This window comes from Phycodurus eques, chromosome 3 (assembly GCF_024500275.1).
Source record: "Phycodurus eques isolate BA_2022a chromosome 3, UOR_Pequ_1.1, whole genome shotgun sequence".
Taxonomy (NCBI): domain Eukaryota; kingdom Metazoa; phylum Chordata; class Actinopteri; order Syngnathiformes; family Syngnathidae; genus Phycodurus; species Phycodurus eques.
In genome coordinates this window covers 20,011,556-20,034,208 of record NC_084527.1, presented here as the reverse complement: position 1 = coordinate 20,034,208, position 22,653 = coordinate 20,011,556, and the positions used below count along the sequence as shown (strand labels likewise).

The following is a 22,653-nucleotide window of genomic DNA, read 5'->3' as shown; positions in this document are numbered from 1 at the left end:
CTGACTGGATTCAGAAAACTTTGCTTCTAGTACAAGTGGCACGCAGTTGTCAACTATCGCACAGTTTTGCCTCATTAGTAACATGTAGTTGTCCTACTAGTATGCTAAAGTTTTTCTACTAGTGCGCACAAAGAGCGTATCAGTTAATGGACCCAAAGTGGGTATTTTGGTGCTACTAGTAGGGTCCAGGAGGCTACTAGTGCTTGACACGTGCCTACTACATGGCAGGCTAGTAGGTTACTTCTAGTAGCATTAGTGTCACTAGTGCAGCGCAGTAGGTTGCTAGTAAGGTTTAATTGCATGCCAGTAGGTCAAAAGGGGCCCTAATAGTGGGGCGAGAAAAAAAACAACTTTAAAAGACAGTTAGTCTACTAGTGCGCTGAAAAGTCTTATTACTGAGGACAAGGTAGTTGGAGCTTAAGCTGAATATTAAGGATATGGAATAAATGCTCAAACGGCTTTCCATACCGTTCCGTCCCTGAGCCTCTCTGTCCTCTTATGTTCAGATGCGAGACTCCGTTAGGGTCCCAGCCGATAGCTCTCCCATTCCCACCATCACAGTAACGCGGCACCAGTCCGTAAGTAGCTCACGCCAAGTTCCCTGTGAGCCCACCTCTGTAGTTCCCCACGGAAACCTCAAGTCCTGACTGACCCCCGCCCTCTGAACCCAGTCCGTGTAACTCCCCAACCGACCTCACCACTTTCCCTGTTCAGCTCCTGTGTGACGTTTTTGATTAAAAGCTACTGTTGTGTTAGCTCAACAGCCACTTGGCTCAGTTTGGTGGCCCCCCCAAATAGACAACTTACGATAGGATAAGTTAAGACATTCACGCCACAACGGGGAAAAAGATCAGTTGCATTTTGGTTTCCAACATACTTTTCCAAAGAAGTGAAACGTGGGTTCATTTTCACACAAAAAAAATCATGGGGGTGTGTATGAAGGGGCGTCAATCAAGATACCTGGGAACTTTACAAATTGTATGGGAAAAGCTTAATATGTCTCCCTATGAAAAAAGCTCATTCTAATATCATTTGAATTACAGGAAAAGCAAAAAAAAAAATGCAAAAAATAAGGCCAGTAGAAGACGTTTTATTAAAAAAAGTGTACATCAAAAAAATTATTAAATGAGAGCTTTATTTCAGACACAGAGGCTATGTTCACACTGCAGGTGAATTCCCATTTCTTTGTGCAATGTGAGATAAATCTGATTTTTTTCACGTCAATATGAAAAGTACAATTACGATTTCTTTCCAGGCCTCTTTCATATGTGGATACAAATCGGATATGTAACCAATGCGAGTGCAATATAGACGATTACGGCGCGCTCGTCCGACCGATACGTCATCAAAAGGTGACATGTAACAATCGTTTGACAAAACAGACACGCGACAAAAGCAAACGGAAGATCAAGGAGCAGAAAACAGTCAGTGGCGAAAAGAAGATGCTTTACAACTGATAAGTATAAGAAAATGTTGGCTCCGGTCGCACAAAATCCTTGAAATTGCCACAAATGCATCATGACAAGACCTCCGCAAGGGGCCGCATTTACTTCCGTAAACACACGGTTGAACACATCACAGTTGTCCGCATGCGTGTGACGTCATGGGAGCATTGTGTCCGCGGTGCAAGTTGCATTTGTTATTTATTTTGTTTTTTTATGTGTGAACGACTACATAAAAAGATAATATTTCATATTAAAAATTAAAAAAAGATCGGAATCCAGTATAACAGGAGAGTTTTAATATATCCATCAGTACATGAACTTCAAAGGCATCTCCCGCAGGAGAGCTCGTGCCAGCAGTGTCTGCAGCCCTCCAAGATCCACGTGCTCATCCTGGTCCTGCACGGCGGCAACATCCTGGACACGGGCGGCGGCGAGCAGAGCGGCAAGCAGGCCGACGTCAACACAATCGGCGCAGCGTTCGATTCCGTCATGCGTGTCCACTACCCGGCGGCGTTGGGCCGCCTCGCCGTCCGCCTGGTCCCGTGTCCCGCCATCTGCGCCGAGGCCTTTTCCCTCGTGTCCAAGTAAGAGTTTCTCACGTGTCTGTGGTTACATTGCTATACCGACCGTGTTTTCATCTTGCGCGGCAGCCTGAGCCCGTACGGCTACGATGAAGGCTGTCTGTCCAGTAGCCAAGATCACATCCCGCTGGCGGCTCTTCCCCTGCTAGCCACATCTGCGCCTCAGTACCAGGAGGCCGTGGCCACCGTCATCGCCAGAGCCAATCAGGTCTACACCGACTTCATCAAGTCTCTGGACGGGGCCGCTTTCTCCGGGCAGGTTGGTTGGTTGTGTTCTCCCTGCAGAGTTGCGGTTCACTGTTCACAAATTCACCTATTTGTGTTTTTCTACTCTTTCTGAAAATGCCACCAAAGCATCAGCAGTCTAAATAGGAATTGGTGTCACGGAAGTATGTTAAAATAATACATCTCGAGCGATCTTCGTATGTCACGGAGGCTCTACGTTTAGCCTGGGGTGTTCACCAGATGTAGACATGCGCTTCCGGTGCAGTTTTTCAAAATCAAATCAGAGAAGCCATTATTTTTAAGGGTTATGCTTTAAGATGTGTTTGAAATGATATTGCAGTAATCTGCACCGAGCCCTGCCGCGAATAGCACAAAAATCTGTGACTGACTGAAGCCCTCCCTAAAAAGGTTTATGATTGCCTGGGGATGCCGCAAGATGGCACCAAACCACTACTTTTCTATTAAACTTGGCATCATCTTTTTAGAAAGAGCACTTGAATGAGTGAGTTTTGAGTGAGTTTTTCTGAGTGAGTTTTTCAGCAAATAGCTGTGGGTACAAAAATGCTAATAGCGGAATTCGTGAATAGCGGCTTTACTGTAACTGGTCTGTCAAATGGTACATTCAAGACTGATTTGGTCATATGACTACTAAGGTTATGGTCAAATATTAACAAATAACTGAGCTGATTAATGGTGCATTTGAGACTGACTCAATATGGACTGTAAACTGTTGCGTACGACCGAGATCATAGTTTGCGGTATATTTTATATATTTTCATCTGGGCAATTCTAAACATTTTGGGGATGTCCATTTTTTTTTTTTTTCCCGATTCGCGGTAGGGCTCAGTTCCTGTCTCCTGCAAATGGTAGGAGATTACTGTACGGCTTTGATGTCATTTCCTATTTCTGTAGGTCTGCCTCATCGGGGACTGCGTGGGAGGAATACTAGGGTTCGACGCTCTGTGCAGCAGCAACCAGACAGTCAATGAAAGCCAGAATAGCAGCCGGAGGGGCAGTCTTGTCAGTGTACAGGTGATCAATACAACACCTCACAAACTTCTCATCATCCACTCACTGAGCTGATTTTTATTTATTTTTTCTCTACCTCGCAGGACCAGGATCTCCTGTCGCCGGGCACAATTATCAACTGCGGGCAGGGGTCTGCCTCGCCCACCCTGGAGGGCAGCCGCCACCTGAGCCGCAGCAATATCGACATTCCAAGAAATGTTTCGGGCGACGACAACAAGAAGCTGCAGCGCAAGAGAAGCGACTTGTCCACCTACGAGCTGGACACCATCAAGCAACACCAGGCCTTCCTGTCCAGGTACTGCGATGGTATTTTTGCAACCTTTGCAAGAAGTACCTAAAAGGGGCAAATTATCTCCAGATGCGGGCAAAATTTTGAGATACGAGTGCTGTATGGTTTGGCTGCAGTGAACTCAACTCATGTCACAACAGGCAGCAGTTTGGAAGGTAGTGAGCAATTCTTCAAAAAAGCGGTTTTTGAAGCGGTTTAATGCCACTCCCAGTTGACGTTTCCTGTCAAATTAAACGTAAAAGAGAGAAAATGACTCGTTATATATTTAAAACAACCACGCAGCTTTGCCTTAACTCTGCTTATCTTAATGCTAACAAACAATGCAAAACGCCATAGATTGGCTAACGAATAGCATCTATGTGGCACTGTTATAACGCTTTAAGCACCGAATATATGGACACAAAGGGTGCAGTTACACATCTAGAAAGATAGTATAGCAGTACCCAAAGACATATTCTTTATCCTCTGCGAACAGCTATTATTACTGCAGTTTACTCAGCCACTTACAGTAGTTGTGAAACTCTTCTTGCTTTGTGTGTGTATGAGTGTATTATACTGCCCCCAGTGGCCTAGTCACGCACGACAGAAGGCCCCGAAAAAAATTTACCACGATGCATATACACCGTTTAATTTGTTACATTCTTTACAATTATGTTATTACTATACGTTTTTTTTAAATAAAGTACAATATTATAGAGTGCTCTTTTATTGATTTAAAAAAACATTACTTAACACATGAATTATTATTTTTTTTTTCTCGTTTTTTGGGGGGAGGCCGGAATGGATTAATGGCATGGCATTTCCATTCATTTCGATGTGGAAAGACGATCTGAGTTTGGATCGTGGTCACGGAACGAATTGAACTCACATCTCGAGGCAACAGTGTAGTGATAAATTGTCTTGGATGTAATTTACAGTATCTGTTGGCCCTGCCTTGTCCTGACTTTGCCATCCCCTTGCAGCTTGCACTCCAACATCCTACGGGGCGACGGGACCTCGCGCAGGTCGAGCAGCAGCACCATGCTAGACTCGCTGGGCAAGCTGGACTTTGAAGTGGCCGACTTTTTCCTCTTTGGCTCGCCGCTGGGCCTCGTGCTTGCCCTGAGGAAAACGGTCATCCCCATGCTGGATGGTAAGCCACCGTGCGCTTGTCATACAAGAGAGTGCTTGGAGGGGTTCTGTAGATTCCTGTGGAATAGTTTTTCAAATTCAGCTGGTTTCATTTAGATACATGAAATTTGGTATGCTTTTCCATCATGAGTAGACTCACAAAAAGGTCTCTAGAAGCCATGCCTGAAAAGAAATATGGTGTGTGCCATTTTGGTTTGAATTGGCCATTTTAGTGTCATTGCAGCCAATTCCAGTGGTCTTTCGAAGACAAATTCGTCCTGCTGGAATGTTTCAAAAAATTCAGCCCCAGAAGTCAGTTTCATGTAGGTAGAGGAAATTTGCTAAGCATGTCCATCATGAGTAGACCCACAAAAAAAAACGTATCTAGATTTTGGTTTGACGCACTTAAGAGGGACATTTGTCATCAAACCCACACATAATGCTGACAATTGAAATTCTTTGCATTTCAGTGAATGTGGTAGCAATCGGACAAGATGTCGAGGACAGTTTGTTTTTGAAGGACCAAAACGGTCGCTTCAAACCAAAATGGCAGACTTGGTGCGTCTGCTCATGATAGACACACCAACCAAATTTCATGCTGTAAAGCGATACGTTTGGTGAAACGCTTACACTGTGGAATTATTAGAGCTGAACACATTTTTCAAGTATTCCCAAGCGTGTGTTCCTCACTCTTTTGCTGCCAAGGAATGGGAGGCGATTGTATAACATCACTTTGACAAAACGACACTGACACAAAAAACATGAGAATTAAAGACTATCAATTATTGCTGATTTATCAACTATTTCGTGCGCGAGACTGCGACTTCGAGTTATGCATTGGCACTGTTTGCCCAATCTAATTTAAGCGCGAGTGACGTTTAAATCTAGTGCACCAATCAAACGACAATAGAAAGTCACATGACCTCACACGTCTTCTCTTGGGCTTCCCAGGCATAGGTATTAACACTTGATAAACCAGCCCGGCTGTTCGTCGTGCCTATATGGCCACCATTTTGGGAAGGTCATCGTTACCACGAAGGCAACAGCGCGCTACTGTTGTTTACATTTAGACAAACAAAAACAACAGCTTGCATGTATTGTATTTTTTTGTCTGGCACTGTCTTGCCCAAACGTGGATATTCCAGCTCACTTATAACTTGAGAAAACACCGTTGAGTCAATTAAAATTAAACAAAAATATTTGTAATTGTTTGTGCTATTTATTCATTACTTAAGTAATTATTTCACTGTGTACTTTTTACTCCTACTCAAGTATTTTTTGAGAAGACTACTTTTTACTTTTACTCTTACTTGAGGGCAATGTTTGGCTGCTCTACCCACCTCTGGAGCGGACATCCTCTATTGCTACTCTTACGTTCAAGCAACATTTTTGCTCATCAGATCACCCAGTGTCGTATTTGTTGCACTGGTGTTTTGTATTTCCGCGTTGAGGTGCTGCAGGTCGTGACCCTGGTTGTGTAACATCGGCGACAAGAGCTGATCCGCTAGTACCTCTTGTATTAACACATTCACTGCCATTGACGGCTTTAGAAGTCAAATATCCATGTTAACTGGGAAGGCTGTTAATTAGGAAACACGCCTACAATTACCTAATTAGTTTACGGATGTTAATGATAAATATATTAAGCGACGGAGCGGTGTTACAGATTATGTCACAACACAGAATGAACTAACTTCAAATTCAGAAATGGCCAATAAAAACAGAAAAATATTGTATTTAATATTTTCCTGGAGGATGCATTTGGGATTAGCCTTTGAAGTTGGTAATAGTGAAAAATGAAGTGAAACAGACAATGATTGTAGTCAATTCTTTTCCAGAATGAGAGCGCTTAAAGGGAAGGATGCTATTCATGTGGCACAGCTTGAAGCAGGCATCAGGTGCAGGTGGAAATGGACCTGGCTCAAGTTGGAGGCCAAAACAAAAAAAGCAAAGAAATGAGGCATATTTAATGTTAATCTTAAATTTGTATCTCAACACGTACTTGAGCGGTGTAAATAAAAAAAATTCTGCGTGAAGAAAATGTGTTTATTTTGCTTTATTGTACTCTTCAGAGTCTTCCAGATTGCTTAATTTCTGTTCCAATAAAAACATTTCGCTGTGGGAGCCCGGGGGATCCCCCCAGACCCCACGTACAATGTTTGTTTTGTGTCACCTTTTTCATGCCTTTGCATGTCTGTTGCTTCCTTCCCGCAGTGGCCCAGCTCCGTCCCGCCTGTCAACAGGTGTACAATTTATTCCATCCGGCTGATCCCTCCGCCTCGCGCCTGGAGCCTCTTCTGGAGAGGAAGTTCCACCTGTTGCCTCCTTTCAACGTGCCCCGCTACCAACGCTTCCCGCTGGGGGACGGAAATTCTACTCTGCTGGGTGAGATTTGCTGCCATGCACTTACCAGAGTCCCATGCACACACACAAACACAAATATAAGACATTGTCACATGTCGTCCTGTTTTCTCATCGCTGTCACACAACAATATGCATTGTCTCAAAAGAAAAATGGAGCATTTTTCTTCAGTTTGTGCTTCTCGAGAAGCCAAATGTTGTCACATTCCTGCTTGGACTGGTCAACATGGTGGAGTCACAGCCTACAGCTTTGCTCATCGTTTAGCCACGTCCAAACAACAGTTCTATAGATTTTCCAACATGTGTTAGGTCTCAGGCAGTTCAGGTTCGATCAACTGGTCCATAATGAGCATTTTGCTCAGTCCAGTTTTGCTAACTCTTCTCCAACCCCAAGTCCTACCTGTAAACTCAAAGCCTAACCTTAACCTCTTTACTGAAACTCCTAACTCTGACTTCCTAACCTAACCTTTGATTACCCTAAACTCCTACCCTAACCTTGGAACTCTAACCATAACCACGGAACTCAAACCCCTAACCCAAACCTCAGAGCTGAAACCCCTAAGCCTGTCACTAACCTCAGGTTACCTTAAACCGCAAACCTCAGAGCTCAAACCCTTGTCCCTAACCGCTGAACTTAAACCCATAACCAAAAGCCGTATTCCGAACCTAGAAATCCAACACCCTATCCCGCAAATCCCGACCCTATCCACGGAACTCAAACACTACCACTAACCGCGTTCTCTTTAAACCTAAACCCTTAAGCCTAACTTTGGAACGCAATTCCTTAGCCTCAACCAGTCACACTCACAATCACACTGTCATTGAGTGGGATTTGAACCCCCGCTGCCTCCACTGAAATCAGGCGGGTCAGTCACTATCCAATCAATGACCAGAAGTTGAACACCTTGGGAATCAGTCCCTTACACTTAACCCGTAACCTCGCGCCCATAATCCCTAACCCAAATCCTACACCTCCCCTAAAAGTTATACATAGACCTAGAGTACATAGTCAAGCATTTTATAGTGCCCTGTTCCTGTTCAAATTGTGGAACCATCAGCTCTGCACTATTCCAGTTCTGGGCATCCACTGTAGTTTAATCAGGACTGTTCCAAAGACGTGGGCTCCACTCGGGGCTTGACTCTTTCCCTTTGCTCCTGTTCTTGCTTCATATGTTTTTGTGTCTTCCTTGTCCTCTTTTCCTTCCTCCTCTCTCCACCCTTCCTCCTTTCCTTTCCTTAACCTGGCCTCTGTAGTGGAGACAGTCCAGAGCAACGCTCCGCTGCTACTTGACAGCGGGCCGCCCGTGTCGCTTCGCTGTCAGGAGACCATCAGTGAGACGTGCATCCCCGTACCCGTGCTAAACTGGCAGGAGGGCGCCCTCAAGGCCACACCCGCCACACCCGAGTGTGTGTAGCCTCTCCCGTCACCTTCCTCATCATCACTTGCCTTCCTCTTTCATCCATCCATACTCGCTGTCGGCATTCCCGTTGCTTTTGTTGGGCACAGTTAAGTGTAGAAGGAGAGAAAGGGGGAAAAGTAAGGACTCACGGAACTCGAAAGAGTCTGCGTCAAAGCACTTCACGATGCTGGATGGCCTCTTCGTTCTTTCTGACAAATTTTTATGAATGCGGACTCTTTCGATTTCAGCGAGCGCTCCACATTTGACCATTTTGAACAGAAACGAGGAGTTTTTGGTTGTTAATTTAGGGCAGCTGTGGCATAAACCCTCCATTGGATGGAGGTCTCAGGCCCGGCGCACACCGAGCGAGAGGCCGACGCGACAGAGCTTTCGCGCAATGTGTGGGATTCCGTAACCAGCTTTCATGAGTGGCCGACCGGCAGCAACTATTTTTTGCAACATCGCACATTTATCAGCCAGTTAAAAATGGTCAAATTGTGTCACATGTTCTTACACGCCAAAACATTTATTTCCAGGGACCAAACCGGATTGCTGAGTCATACCAACACATTTACAGTATACAGTATGTAACAGTATTTATAATTTCCTATGTACCTCTGGCTCAAAAGCGTGTAGAGAGTCTTGTTGACAAAATGCACAAGAGCAGTCAATCATTGGCAACGGTCTCTCAAATATCCACGCTCTTTCCTTTATTGTCTCCTGTTTCCTCTCATTGTGTTCATCTAAATTACCTACAGTGACCAGGGCAATCCGCTTCTTTCTTCACAATCGCGGCATGTTATTTGCGGTTTAATAAAATTATTACAAATAAGTACCGGTACCACTGGCACCTCAAAAGGTTGTTGGGAACACTAGGGGTTGAGCTGGTAAGTGTGTGATGATCAGTTCCCATGTGTACGTGGGTGAGTTGCCATCTGTTCATTGTTTGCAATTGTCCAGTTCCGTCTTGTTCAGCCGCGTTGCTCGGTATGCGGCAGACCTGTTGAGAATTTTATATATATATATGTATACACACACACACCAGAAATTATTCAGACCCCTTCACATTTTGCTATACAGACTTACTCTAAAGCTGATTTGGATATTGTTTTCTTGAGAAAAAAAAAATAATCTACATAAAATATCCCATAATGACAAAGTAAAAACAATTTTTCACACAGTAGTGCAAATTTATTGAAAATGCAAACATAATAGGTACATAAGTATTTTAACTCTTGGCTTAACATGTTGCTGAAGCACATTTGGCAGCAATCACAGCCTCAGGTCTTCCTGGGTATGTCTCTACGAGCTTGGCACACCTGTTTTGGGGCATTTTCTCCCATTCTTCTCTGCAGATCCTTCTTTAAGGTCAGTCAGGTTTGATGGGCAGTGTCGGTGCACAGCCATTTTTAGGTCTTTCCAGAGATGTTCGATTGGATTCAAGTCCGTGCTCTGGCTGGGCCACTCAAGGACATTCACAGGCTGCTCCTGAAGCCACTCCTTTGTCATCTTGGCTGTGTGCTTTGGGTCACAGTCGTGTTGGAAGGTGAATCGACGCCCTAGTCTGAGTTCCAGAGCCCTCTGGAGCAAGTTCTCTATATTGGCCAGCTGTCATCTTACCCTCTATCCAGACTAGTCGGCCAGTTCCTGAAGCAGAAAAACAGCCCCACAGCATGATGCTGCCACCACCATGCTTCACACTAGGGATGATGTTAGCCAGGTGATGAGCAGTGCCTCTGCTTCTCCAGATAGGACGCTTTCAATTCAGGCCAAAAGTTCTATTTTGGTTTCATCAGACCAGAGAATTTTGTTTCTGCAGGTCTGACAATCCTTAAGGTGCCTTTTGGCAAACTCCAAGAGGGCTGCCATGTGCCTTTTAATGAGAAGTGGCTTCCGTCTGGCCGATCTACAATCAAGGCCTGATTGGTGGAGTGCGTTAGCAATGGTTGACCTTCTGCATGGTTCTCCTATCCCCATAAGGAAACACTGGAACTCCGCCTTAGTGACCATATGGTTCTGGTTCACCTCTCTGACCAAGGCCCTTCTTCCCTGGTTACCCTGCTTGGTCAAAAGGCCAGATCTAGGAAGGGTTCCGGTGGTTCCAAACTTCTTCCATTTCCGAATAATCGAGACCACGGTGCTTTTCGGAACCTTCAATGCTGCTGAAATTCGTTTGTAATCTTCCCCAGATTTGTGCCTCGACACAATCCGGTCTCAGACGTCTGCAGACAATTCCTTAGACTTCATTGCTTGGTTTCTGCTCTGATTTGCACTGCCAACTATGAGACCTTATCTATACAGGTCTGTGCCATTCCAAATTTGCCACAGGTGGACTCCATTCGGGTTGGAGAAGCATCTCAAGGATGATCAGTGGAAATCAGATGCACCTGAGCTTAGGTTTGAGTGTCATAGCAAAGGGTGTGAATACTATGTGTGTGTGTATATATATATATATATATATATATATATATATATATTCATTTATATTACTGCAACCTTTAAATGCTGTGTAACGTCTCTCCTGTCATTGCCATGTTTTTTGGTTTCCATCACCTTTGCTTTTTGGGATGTGCTCATCATAACCAAATCAGCCTTGAATGCACCATCAGACTGACTTATCTTTTTTTTTTTTTTTTAAACTGGACCAGAACCATAGTACTGGGAATTAGTCTCGAATGCGTCATTGGACAAACCAGTTATTTACATTTGACACGAACATAAGTGATCAAACGGAATAAGCCTCAAATGCACCTTCTTTGTGAACTATTGACCAGAAAATTAGTGGTCAGACCGAATCAGTCTCAAATGCACCATTCAACCAATTTCTTGGATTTCTTGGATTATTTGCAACATTCAAATGCTGTATAACATCTCTCCTGTCATGTTTTGTGGTTTCCAACACATTTGCCTGTTGTGATGTTTGTGTGTGTGCGTGTGTGTGTGTGTGTGTGTGTGTGTCTGCATGATGTGTTTTGTTGACATGCTTTTGACGAAGGTTCAGAAGCCATCACAAGTTAGCGTTTACCTTACATCACTCTGAACCATCACTGTGTTAGCCATCCTCGCCCTGGCCCCCTTAATCGTTGTCTCGTGTCTAATGGGATCTCCCTTGTTTCGGCTCAATAGCGGATGTTGTTCAGTCTCATGGTGGTGTCTTCATGGACAGTTCGTACCCCTCATCCCCAGTCACAGGCCCCTTCTCCCGGGGCCAGCGCCGCGCCAGTGAGGTCAGCATTGCCAGCCAGGTGTCAGGAATGGCAGACAGTTACACTGCCAGCAACATAGCCAACAGTAAGTGTTCGCCCAACGCCACCACGGTCTCATCACGACACATACACACACACACACACACACACTCTTTCCTGCTCCTTGACTCCATGCTAGGGATGGACATTCAGAGGAATTAACAATTTACAGTTGGGTGCAATGTGTTCCAGTGCGAGAATGAGCACTTGAAATGATAGAAAAAGAGGTTTACAGCATGTTTGGTCAAATAAAATATTACAATCTATCCATCCATCCATTTTCCGTACTGCTTCTCCTCACCAGGCGTGCCGGAGTCTATCCCAGCTATCTTCGGGCGAGAGGCGGGGTACACCCTGAACTGGTCGCCAGCCAATCGCAGGGCACATACAAACAAACAACCATTCCCACTCACATTCACACCTACGGGCAATTTCGAGTATTCAATCGACCTACCACGCATGTTTTTGGGATGTGGGAGGAAACCGAAGTGCCCGGAGAAAACCCACGCAGGCACGGGGAGAACATGCAAACTCCACGCAGGCGAGGCCGGATTTGAACCCGGATCCTCAGAACTGTGAGGCGGATGTGCTAACCAGTCATCCACCCCCCCATTACAATATATTAAGTAGTAAAATGCCACCGCCATCTTGTTTGTTTATGTTTGACCAGAATATTTTGCAGTCAGACCGAATCAGCATTGAATGCACCAGTAGACAGACTAATTATTTGTTTACGTTTGACTACCATGTTAGCGGTTGACCTGAATCAGTCTGAAATGCTCCATTAGACAACCAAATTATTTACATTTGACTGGAATGTTGGCAGCACGGTGGATGAGTTTGCACGTTCTCCCCGTGCCTGCGTGCGTTTCCTCCCACTTCCCAAAAACATGCATTAATTGGAGACTCTAAATTGCCCGTAGGTGCGAATGGTTGTTTGTTTCTATGTGCCCTGCGATTGGCTGGCAACCGGTTCAGGGTGTACCCCGCCTCCTGCCCGCAGTGAGCTGCGATAGGCTCCAGCACATCTGGGACCCTGGTGAAGACAAGCGGTACGGAAAAATGGATGGATGAATAGATGACTGGAACGTTAGCTGTTGAACCGAATCAGTCTTGAATGCACCATTAAACAGATCAGTTTGTATATGCTGGACTGAAATGTTAGCTTTCTGACCATATCAGCCTTGAATGCACCATGAGACCCACCAATTTTCTTTTTTACATTTGACCGGAATGTTATTGGTCTGACTGAACCAATCTCCAATGCACTACTAGGGAGCCCTATTTGTATGCACCATTACACAGTCCAATGTGTACGTTTGACCTAAATGTTAATCGTTAGACCAAATCAGTCTTGAACGCACCATTAGACTGACCAAGTTGTTTTTCTATTTGACCAGAACGTTAGCAGTTGGACCAAAGCAGTCTCGAATGCACCGTTAGACCAATTAAATTCCTCACAAACATCAAATTGCAAGCATGAAAAATCTATTTTTGTTGCCCATCCCTAGCCACACACACACATGCACAAAACACACACACACCATCTGCGTAGACAGGTAGACATGAAGACCTCCGCACCCTCCTGGCCCTGATAGAGCAGGCTTAGGTCCACTAAAAAGCGCCCCGTATGTCCCTTTCTGTTTCAGTGTCTTGAGTGTTAAATGCAACTTGCATTTTCTCCCAGTGCTACAATGTCCTGTTGTGTTCTTTGTGTGATTGTCCCACCCACTTCCGCACACAATTTAACAACAATTGTATTGACGCTGCAAGGTTTTCTTACAGATGGGCATGCTGCTGCAGCATTTTTTTATCACATGCTTCTTTTCTTTTTAGCCCAGACAGACTCGTTTAGTCAGTCCCAAACATCTGGCCTCTTGTCCCACCTGGCCCTGTCATCCCAAAACAAATTCTTCTTGAAAAGCCCTCCCAAATCCCGCAAGAAACACAAAGAACTCGCCGACAAGAAGGACGGGGAGGCGACTTCATGCGACAGTCAAAGTCTAGGGTCCGACAGCTGCGTGTCTCCCGGCCTGCACAATGCTATATGCGATCTGGTCTCTCTGGACTCCCAGGCGGAGGTGGACCAAGGTATTGCATAGAGACCCGTGAGGCTAAGGAAGCTTTCGCTATGTCAGGAATAACAGCCCTTCTTCTCTTCAATCAAATAACCTTCCTCTTGTCTCTGATGCTTTTTCGGTGTTTTTTTTTTGGGTTTGTTTTTGTTTTTTTAAACCTCCACAAAACTCTCCCTGTAGATCAACACCTGCTGCTGGGATTGCTGGTGACGGCTGGGCTTTTGGTCTTTGTCAAATGATTTATGGCGTCGACGCCGTGTGATTGCGTGTACCGGACTCATTGCGTTCCCCTCCCAGTTGCAGCGCGCTGGTGGGGCACCAAGCGCATGGACTTTGCCCTCTACTGCCCCGATGCGCTGACAGCCTTCCCCACCGTGGCTTTGCCTCACCTCTTTCACGCGTCCTACTGGGAGTCCACCGACGTGGTGTCCTTCCTCCTCAGACAGGTGAGGCCACCTGTTGTGTTGTTTTCTGCCACGGGATAATGGAGAAGCGAATCAGTCTCGAATGCACCGTTCGACAGACCAACTATATGTTTCTGTTTGACCTGATGTTAATGTTTGGACCAAGCCATTCTTGAAAGCCCCATTAGACAGACTAACAGGCGGAATCTCCCTTGACTGCACCACAGACAAATGATTTGTACGCTCTTGACCGGCATGTTAGTGGTCGGCTGATCGAACCGGTCTTGAATGCACCATTCGACAAGACAATTCTTTTTTTTTTTTTTTTTTTTTTTTTTTTTTAAACCTTTGACCAGAACGTTAGCAGTCAGACCGAAGTGCACCATTAGATGTGAAAACGCACGATACGCCAACATCAGATGCTGTTGCTTACCACCAGTTATTCATAATAACTACCACCTTGCACAATAGAAATCAGTCTAATGGTGGTGATCTAAATGTCTGCTGAAGGTTATGAGACATGACAACTCCAGCATCCTGGAACTGGATGGCAAAGAAGTGTCGGAGTTCACGCCCTCTAAACCTCGCGAGAAGTGGCTGCGCAAAAGGACTCACGTGAAGATCAGGGTATGATGTGTGGTCGCATCTAGCTGTGTGTGTAGTTGTTGTATTTACCAGGCAATTATATTTGCTAAATCGAAATTGAGGAATTCATCAGTTAAATGTATTCATTTTATGTCATTTAATAAAACAATGTTTTTCATGACACGGCTTCGTTTAACTTTTTGTGCCACTTTGACAGAACGTCACGGCCAACCACCGCGTCAACGATGCCGTGTTCACCGAGGACAGCCAGCAGACGGTGACCGGCCGCTTCATGTACGGCCCGCTGGACATGGTCACTCTGGCTGGGGAGAAGGTGAGACCTCTTGTCTCAGACTTGACGCACGTGTGTGTGTGTGTGTGTGTGCATGTTGTGTGTGTTACATTTGTGCGGTGCCGCAGGTGGACCTGCACATCATGACTCAGCCTCCGTCAGGAGAATGGGTTTACTTCAACACGGAGGTCACCAACAGTAGCGGCCGCGTGTCCTTTGTCCTTCCTGACGACAAGCGCTTGGGCGTCGGCGTCTACCCTGTTAAAATGGTCGTGAGGTATGTTTGTGAGCCATGAGCACAGCTTTTTTGCAGAGATAGTGTATATACACTATATTGTAGGGCTGCACGATATTTTGCTTGAGCATCGTCATTGCGATGTATGTGCGCAATAGTCACATCGCAGGGTCTGCTGCGATGTTGGTGTACTGTAATATACAGTGGATCAACTGTAATATTAAAAGTGACCAGCAGAGGGACCTGTTTGGACATGCTCAAAAAATTAAAAGAATGTACACTTGCTGCATTTCCTATTTTGATCTTCAAAATTAAACGAGGCATGCAGTGCGCGAGGTGTGTTCAGGGACATTGCATAAATGGGAGCGAAAGTATTCTTTTGTAATACAGTACATCAATGGAAAAATGGATTACTAGGAAAATTATTATTTATATCACAATGTTTTAGTTAAAATACATGCAATTCATTTTGTTTTGTATTTTGTAAGAATACATGAATAATTTTGTTAATATAAACAGTCAGAACTGGGAGGAATGCAAAGTTATCAATGTCCTTTCACCATCGTTCCTGCCATACTGTGTTGCGGGGTTTTTTTTTTTTTTTTGCACTTTACGGACAAAAGTCCTGTTTTTGTTTTAATTCCTCATTTAAAAAAAAATAATAATAAATAAATTTTCAACCATTATGTTTTTCCTCATGTTTTTGCAATTGTAGGGTGAAAGTTGCAGCTGGCTATTCGTGTGGACTGAATGGGTGGTAACATGGGGGAAATGAGATGCCCCATCAGCAAAAAAAAAATAAAAAATTAAAAAATAACTATAAACTACTGTACTTTGTTTTTAAACTGGTGAACTTAGTTCACAATTTTGAACTAGTTCATTTTTGGATCGATGAAATGAACTCTGAACTAGTTTGCATCGAAAATGAACTTTCCCAATGCTGATCCTGTATTAATTCACAAAAAGTTGTATATTTAATGAGAAAAGTCATACATTTTCCAGAAAAAAAATATTTTCCCGAAATGTTACATTTTCCAGAAGTTACATACTTCACGAAAAAGTTGTACATTTTGTAGAAAAACAGTTGCGTACTTTTGCATTAAGTCATATATTTCAGAAAAGGTATCTTTCAATAAAAGCGTATTGTCAGGAAAAAAAAGTTACGGTATATACAATAAAATAAAACATTTTGAAAAAAGTTATACATTTTCAAGAAGTACTACATTCTAGACAAAAAGTTGGATATTTTGGGGAAAAAGTCATTATTTCTCGAAAAAGTCATTTTTTTCAAAATGTTTAAAATATTTTTTAGTGGGGAAAAGAATCAGTCTAGAAATCCTATATTGTTGAGATCAAAGTCATGTTTTCAAGTAAGAAGTAAAAAAATATGTTACAAAAACAAAGTTGTATTTTATTACAAAAATGGCAAATACTTTTGAGAAAAATGTCAGATATTCTCGACTGAAGTGAAGCTCTGCGAATACTTTGCGGCTACATCAGAGCGTTATGATTGGACGCTCCGATTCTGATTACGATGACTCATCGAGTTGTATTTTTTAGGGGCGACCACACGTTTGCAGACAGCTACCTGACGGTGATCCCTCGCAGCACAGAATTTGTGGTCTTCAGCATAGACGGCTCCTTTGCCGCCAGCGTGTCCATCATGGGCAGCGACCCCAAAGTGCGGGCGGGGGCTGTGGACGTCGTCAGGTAAATCGCTTATCGCACATTTATAACGACTGCCGGCTGTGCTCAATGATATACGTGTGTGTGTGTTTTTTTGGCAGGCACTGGCAGGATTTGGGCTACCTGATCATCTACGTGACGGGCCGACCGGACATGCAGAAGCAGAGAGTGGTCGCCTGGCTGTCGCAGCACAACTTCCCGCACGGCATCGTGTCCTTCTGCGACGGCCTCGTGCACGACCCGCTCAGACACAAGGCCAACTTCCTCAAGTCCTTGACCGAGGTCAGAATGGGCTGGGGGGTCTTTGATGTTGTTGTTTTTAATGTACACAAGTATTGGGGCACAAGGCCAACTTTGTTAAGGCATTGACTTTGTTGAGAAGGCGCAAGGGGTCTTGGATGTTGTGGAAGGGGTCTTTGATATTGGTACGTCGGATGGGTGGTGTCGGGTCCCTGCGGCTTCCTCCGGGTGGCCGTTTTCCGGGAGGGGGGGGGGGGGGGGCCTCGGCGGGGCCATTGGACCGCCCTGCATCCCTCGGTGCGGGAGGTGCCCCGTCCACGGGCCGCTCTCGGGTGGGCTCCTGGGTCCGACCCCGCCTCTCGATTGGGTTGGGTGGGGCCTTTCTTGTTTGGGTCTTTGGTACACTACGTTAGCAAAAGTATCACAACTATAAACGTAAAAAGGTATTGGTATACTAGAGCAATTTCCTTAAGTCCTTCACTTAGGTCAGAATGTCTAAAGTTTCTTTGATGTTGGCTTTTTATTTGGATGAAAACAAATATTGGGACACAACTGCCTCTTATTTTACATACTGTTGTTCTTCTCGTTTTCTAATGTCAGGCCAACATGAAGATATTTGCGGGCTACGGGTCCAGCAAAGACATCTCTGTGTACACCTCCATCAACCTGCATCCATCACAGATCTTCATTGTTGGCAGACCCTCCAAGAAGATGCAGCACCAGTGTCAAGTATGTACTATTGCCAAGGGAGCCCTGCACTTTTTTTTTTTTTAAAGTGGATTCATTCTGCTAGGTTTGTTGACTTCATGCGAGAGGCAGGATACACTCTACACTGGTCGCCAGCCAATCGCAGGGCACATATAAACAAACAACCATTCGCGCACACATTCACACTCACGGGCAATTTACAGTCCTCAATTTACCAACCATGCATGCTTTTGGGGATCAGAATCAGAATCATCTTTATTTGCCAAGTATATCCAAAAACACACAAGGAATTTGTCTCCGGTAGTTGGAGCCGCTCTAGTACAACAGACAGTCGATTGACAGAGAATACTTTGGAGACATAAAGACATTGAGAAAAACAGTCACTGAGCAATAAAGGGTTGCTTAGTTATCTGGTAATGCCGGTACATTATTTTATTTCTTTTGACAATTGTGCAAAAAGATGCAGAGTCCTCTAGCACTTAGAGCAGTTCGAATGACTAATATTGCAATAGTCCGGTGCAATGACCATTGTGCAAAGGGCGCCGAGACTTCAAGGAGTGTATGCGGTTTAAAGTGACGAGTAGTGCGATCATCTGGGACAATGTCGGTTGTGCAAATGTTACAGATACTCCTCAATCAGTGTGCAAATGGGGCAGATGCTACTCTGGCATGAGTGGCCAGTATTGGTCAACAACAGATATGCAAATAGTGCAGCGTGGCGAGACTGCTACTGTGAGTGCACGAGTAATGTATAATTGGCCCCGCAGAAATGTGACAACGAACACAAGTCAAAAAATTGCCAGCATGTTGTAATGGAATTGTAGGTCAGGTGTTTAAGAAGTTGATCGCAAGAGGAAAGAAGCTGTTGGAATGTCTGCTAGTTGTAGTCTGCATTGATCGGTAGCGCCTACCTGAGAGGAAAGAGCCGGAATGTGGAGGGTTCGAGAGGATTTTGCACGCCCTTGTCTTAGTTCTGGCAGCGTGCAAGTCCTCAATGGTGGGTAGGGGGGTACCGACAATCCTTTCAGCAGTTTTGATTGTCCGTTGCAGTCTGGGAGGAAACCTGGTACCTGGAGAAAACCCACGCAGGCGAGGCTGGATTTGAACCCGGGTACTCAGAACTGTGAGGCAGATGTGCTAACCAGTCGATCACCGTGCCTAGATATACCATTTTTGTCTTAAAACAATATAAAAGATACACAACTTCTAGTTTTGTCTTCAAAAGTGCTGACATTTTTCTCTAAAAATTCTCAAAAATATACTTTTTCTTGGACCTTGAACTTTTTCTATATATTTATCTAAAATTTGTTCCTTTCAAATATTTTTTTCTTGAAAAGATGACAAAAAATATGAGTATGAGGTAAGATATGATGAGATATTTTTCTCTTAAAAATTCTCTTTTTTCGAGAGAGAAATATTTGTTTTCTGGGAATACATGATTTGATCCTTCCAAAAAAATCTTAAAATCGTACAACTTTTTCTTTAAAATTGTTTTTTTCTCTGAAAAGCAATTCTCAAAATATATGAAATTTCTCAAGACAAGTCATTCTCAAAAAAACATTTTCTTGGAAATACAGGAAAAAATGATAAAAATATTTTTCTGATAAATTATTCTCAAAAATACTGTTTATGTCATCTCAAAAAAGAATACTGACAAATATAGAACTTTGTTTTGGTAAAAATATAAATTTCTCGTGGAAAAGTCATCTTGAAAAACAACGTTTTTCTTGAAAACGTAATTTTGTCTTGGGGGGGGAAAAAAGATTCTCAAAAATATCCAACTTTGTTTCTCCAAACAATATTTACTGTATTTGTGGTACAGTATTCTCTTCTTATTCTCGAAAATATATGCTGCATTATTCATGACGGGTACATTGTGCATGTGATTAGCCAAAGCATAATTGCCTCAGTCATTTTTAACTTCAAATATCAACGTGCTTGCTAAAAATGGTAGTTTTTCTTGACGTCTGTGTGGATTCCCAGTTCATGGTGATCCGCAAAGGTTGAATCAACTGACTCTTCTTGTTTGTTTGAATTTGTTTTGTCTTGTTTTTATGCAATTAGGCTAATGAAGGTCTTTTGAAACTATATCCCCATTAATTGAATGACGTGTATTTTTTCGTGGCCACAGTTCATCACGGAGGGCTACGCGTCCCACCTGTCCCAGCTAGAACACAACCACCGCTCGCGTCCGGCCAAGTCCAGCAGCACCCGCATGGTCCTACGCAAGGGCAGCTTCGGCCTGGGCGCCAACAGCGACTTCCTGCGCAAACGCAACCACCTGCTGCGCACCATCTCCTCGCAGCCCACGCCCAGCTCGCCCACGGCGGGAGGCGGGGGCGGCGTCCACGGCCGCCCCGAGCGCACGCAGAGCCAGTCGGACGGCGAGCGCGGCGCCCCCCACGCCCACGTCCACGGTGCCGCACAGCGCAGCATGAGCATCACGGCGGGATGTTGGGGACGCAGCGGCGGCGCCAAGATGGAGGCCGGAGCCCTCAGCCCCAAATGAGCAGAATGGCTACGGAAAGGGACACAGTCCTACTGACAATAGACAACAATACTAGTAATTGATGCCCCCCAAAAGAATGCCTATACAGCGAACCTCTGTTTATAGTGGGGGGTGGGGGGGGGGATACGCCAGCCAAATTTGCCATATAGAAAGACCATATAATGATTTGATTCGATTTTTTTTTTTAAATTGTTTCAATGCTCCCATTGCAACTTATTAGAACACACTTTTTAAAGTATTCCTTAGCGGCTGTTCTCACATTGTCAAGAAATGCGAGACTTTCTTATAACATCACGATACGAGGCAAAGTTTGTCTTTACTGTAGAATTGACCCCAGCCCTCAAAAAAAGAAAATTAAACATTTTATATTGAAACACCAAAATGTTAAATGAAACCATATCATTTTGCCTCATGAAAGTCCACCAGCTTAATGCTAACATATGCGAAACACTGTAGAGGAGCCAACAGAAATGAGATAACATTCGATTTTAAAATAACTGCTACTTTACACACACAAAAGCAGCAACAAATACAAACAGCATACAACAATACTCACAGGCATACATTCGCTCTGCTCTGTGGGACAATTCCTGGAGTGAATTTCTTGGCCTCTTCTTCTTGCTCTTAATGACGCTTGCTTGTCTTCCAGCACACCACGGTTGCCAGGCATATTGTGGCACCACGTGGTACTGCACTGAAGGTGTACAACTCTAAATTTGGACTGGCATGTATATTGTAAAAAAAAAAGCCCAAAAATGATTGCTTAAAAATCTGCGATATAGCAGGGGTTCACTGTACAGTGTTTTCGCAAATTCACCTATTCTCTTTTTTTTTTCAGACCTGTCCTCCAATATTCTCAGAAACCTGGCCTACTTACTGTTTTTGCTCTTTCTGAAGGTCCTAAACTGCCACAAGATGACACACAAAATAATACATACATAGAGTTAATGGCTTACTGATGATTTGATTGGGCGGGGGGGGGGGCACTGGCCCTCTCCACTAACAACCCAGGCTAAAGTTCTCCCCGACATACAAAAACTCGTCTCACAGTAGAGATGTATCACTTCAACATACTTCCTGGAGACCAGTTCCGATTTAAATAGGGCTTTGGTGCCATCTTGCGGCATCGTAGATTACTTCGGAAAGAGCACAAAAGCGCAAATAGTGAAATGTTCACCGAATAACGAGGATAGGTTCCACAGGGGGGAAAAAAAAAAACCTAATGGGTGAATTCGTGAATAGGCAGGGGAATTTACTGTACACTATTCAGGTTCCGCTCTTCAATCTTGGACATTTTCTTGGATCCCACCTGGACCCAAAACGCTGTATAGTTCTGCTCCAAACTTGACTCCAGTTGCTCCAAGCACAACACAAACTTTGTGTAGAATGGATTCGGAGAGGAAAACTGGATTGACTCCTTTCATCCCCCCACCAAAATTGTCATCACGTCAAGGAAAATACCCTTTAACTACACACCAACCTGCTCCTGTGATTCCACTTTTTTTTCCAGAACACAACAGTTGTAAGGAGTATTCGGACCGCACTGAAAGGGAAAAAAATCATTATGCTAAGAGGTTTAAGTCAGAATTTAAGCGAATATATTTTCTAGAAACAAAAGTAAAAAAAAAAAATAATAATAATAATAATAATAATAACTTTTTTACCTCACACCCCAAAAAAGAGCTTTCTCTTGAAAATAATCAAATGTCTGTTTCGGAAGCTAATGACTCCCCCCCCCTCAAGATTATATAACTCTATTCCCAAAAATATAAAAATTTTAATCTGAAAAAGAAATTTTCATTTTTCTTGAAAAAATGTTGTCAACATGTTTTTAAAATTTTTAAATATACTGTTATCCCCCCACCCCCCAAAAAAGTAAGTTTTTCAGTTAAAATGCACAATTTCCTCAATTTTCTTTCCTCAAAAATATCGAACTTTTTGTATCAAAAGCATAATTTTTTAAAATGTCACCGCCCTCAAAGAAAACATTTCTTGAAAATATTAAACCTAAAAATGACAAAACAAACTTTTTTTCTTTTTTTTTCTTTGCAACATTTTTCCTCAAAAATATTTATCTTGAGAATATGACTTTAATTGAAAAAAAAATGCTTCTTGAAAATATACGACTTGTTCCTCAAAGATTTACACGACTTCTCTTAAGATAATGACTATTTTGAAATTGAACTTTTTTCTGGAAAATATATAACAAATATTCAAAAATCAAGACTAAA

The 22,653-nt window shown here is 43.7% G+C and overlaps 1 protein-coding gene across 10 annotated transcripts in view; it reads left to right on the top strand.

The window, feature by feature from the left end:
• The window catches only part of LOC133400122 (membrane-associated phosphatidylinositol transfer protein 2-like), a 70,665-nt gene extending 49,009 nt beyond the window's left edge, over window positions 1-21,656 (top strand). For 5 of the 10 annotated variants that reach the window (XM_061672395.1, XM_061672393.1, XM_061672394.1 and 2 more), the window contains 18 exons: window positions 507-578; window positions 1,785-2,029; window positions 2,096-2,285; window positions 3,164-3,283; window positions 3,364-3,575; window positions 4,532-4,701; window positions 6,894-7,064; window positions 8,295-8,447; window positions 11,567-11,731; window positions 13,522-13,776; window positions 14,061-14,209; window positions 14,678-14,794; window positions 14,970-15,086; window positions 15,173-15,321; window positions 16,840-16,989; window positions 17,067-17,247; window positions 17,806-17,934; window positions 20,045-21,656. In XM_061672395.1, coding sequence (XP_061528379.1) covers window positions 507-578; window positions 1,785-2,029; window positions 2,096-2,285; window positions 3,164-3,283; window positions 3,364-3,575; window positions 4,532-4,701; window positions 6,894-7,064; window positions 8,295-8,447; window positions 11,567-11,731; window positions 13,522-13,776; window positions 14,061-14,209; window positions 14,678-14,794; window positions 14,970-15,086; window positions 15,173-15,321; window positions 16,840-16,989; window positions 17,067-17,247; window positions 17,806-17,934; window positions 20,045-20,422 — 3,123 coding nt within the window. In that variant the 3' untranslated portion in view covers window positions 20,423-21,656. The remainder of the gene's footprint in view (window positions 1-506; window positions 579-1,784; window positions 2,030-2,095; window positions 2,286-3,163; window positions 3,284-3,363; window positions 3,576-4,531; window positions 4,702-6,893; window positions 7,065-8,294; window positions 8,448-11,566; window positions 11,732-13,521; window positions 13,777-14,060; window positions 14,210-14,677; window positions 14,795-14,969; window positions 15,087-15,172; window positions 15,322-16,839; window positions 16,990-17,066; window positions 17,248-17,805; window positions 17,935-20,044) is intronic. The other 5 variants (XM_061672396.1, XM_061672397.1, XM_061672400.1 and 2 more) reach the window with 5 other exon arrangements.
• Window positions 21,657-22,653: the final 997 nt, after the last annotated feature.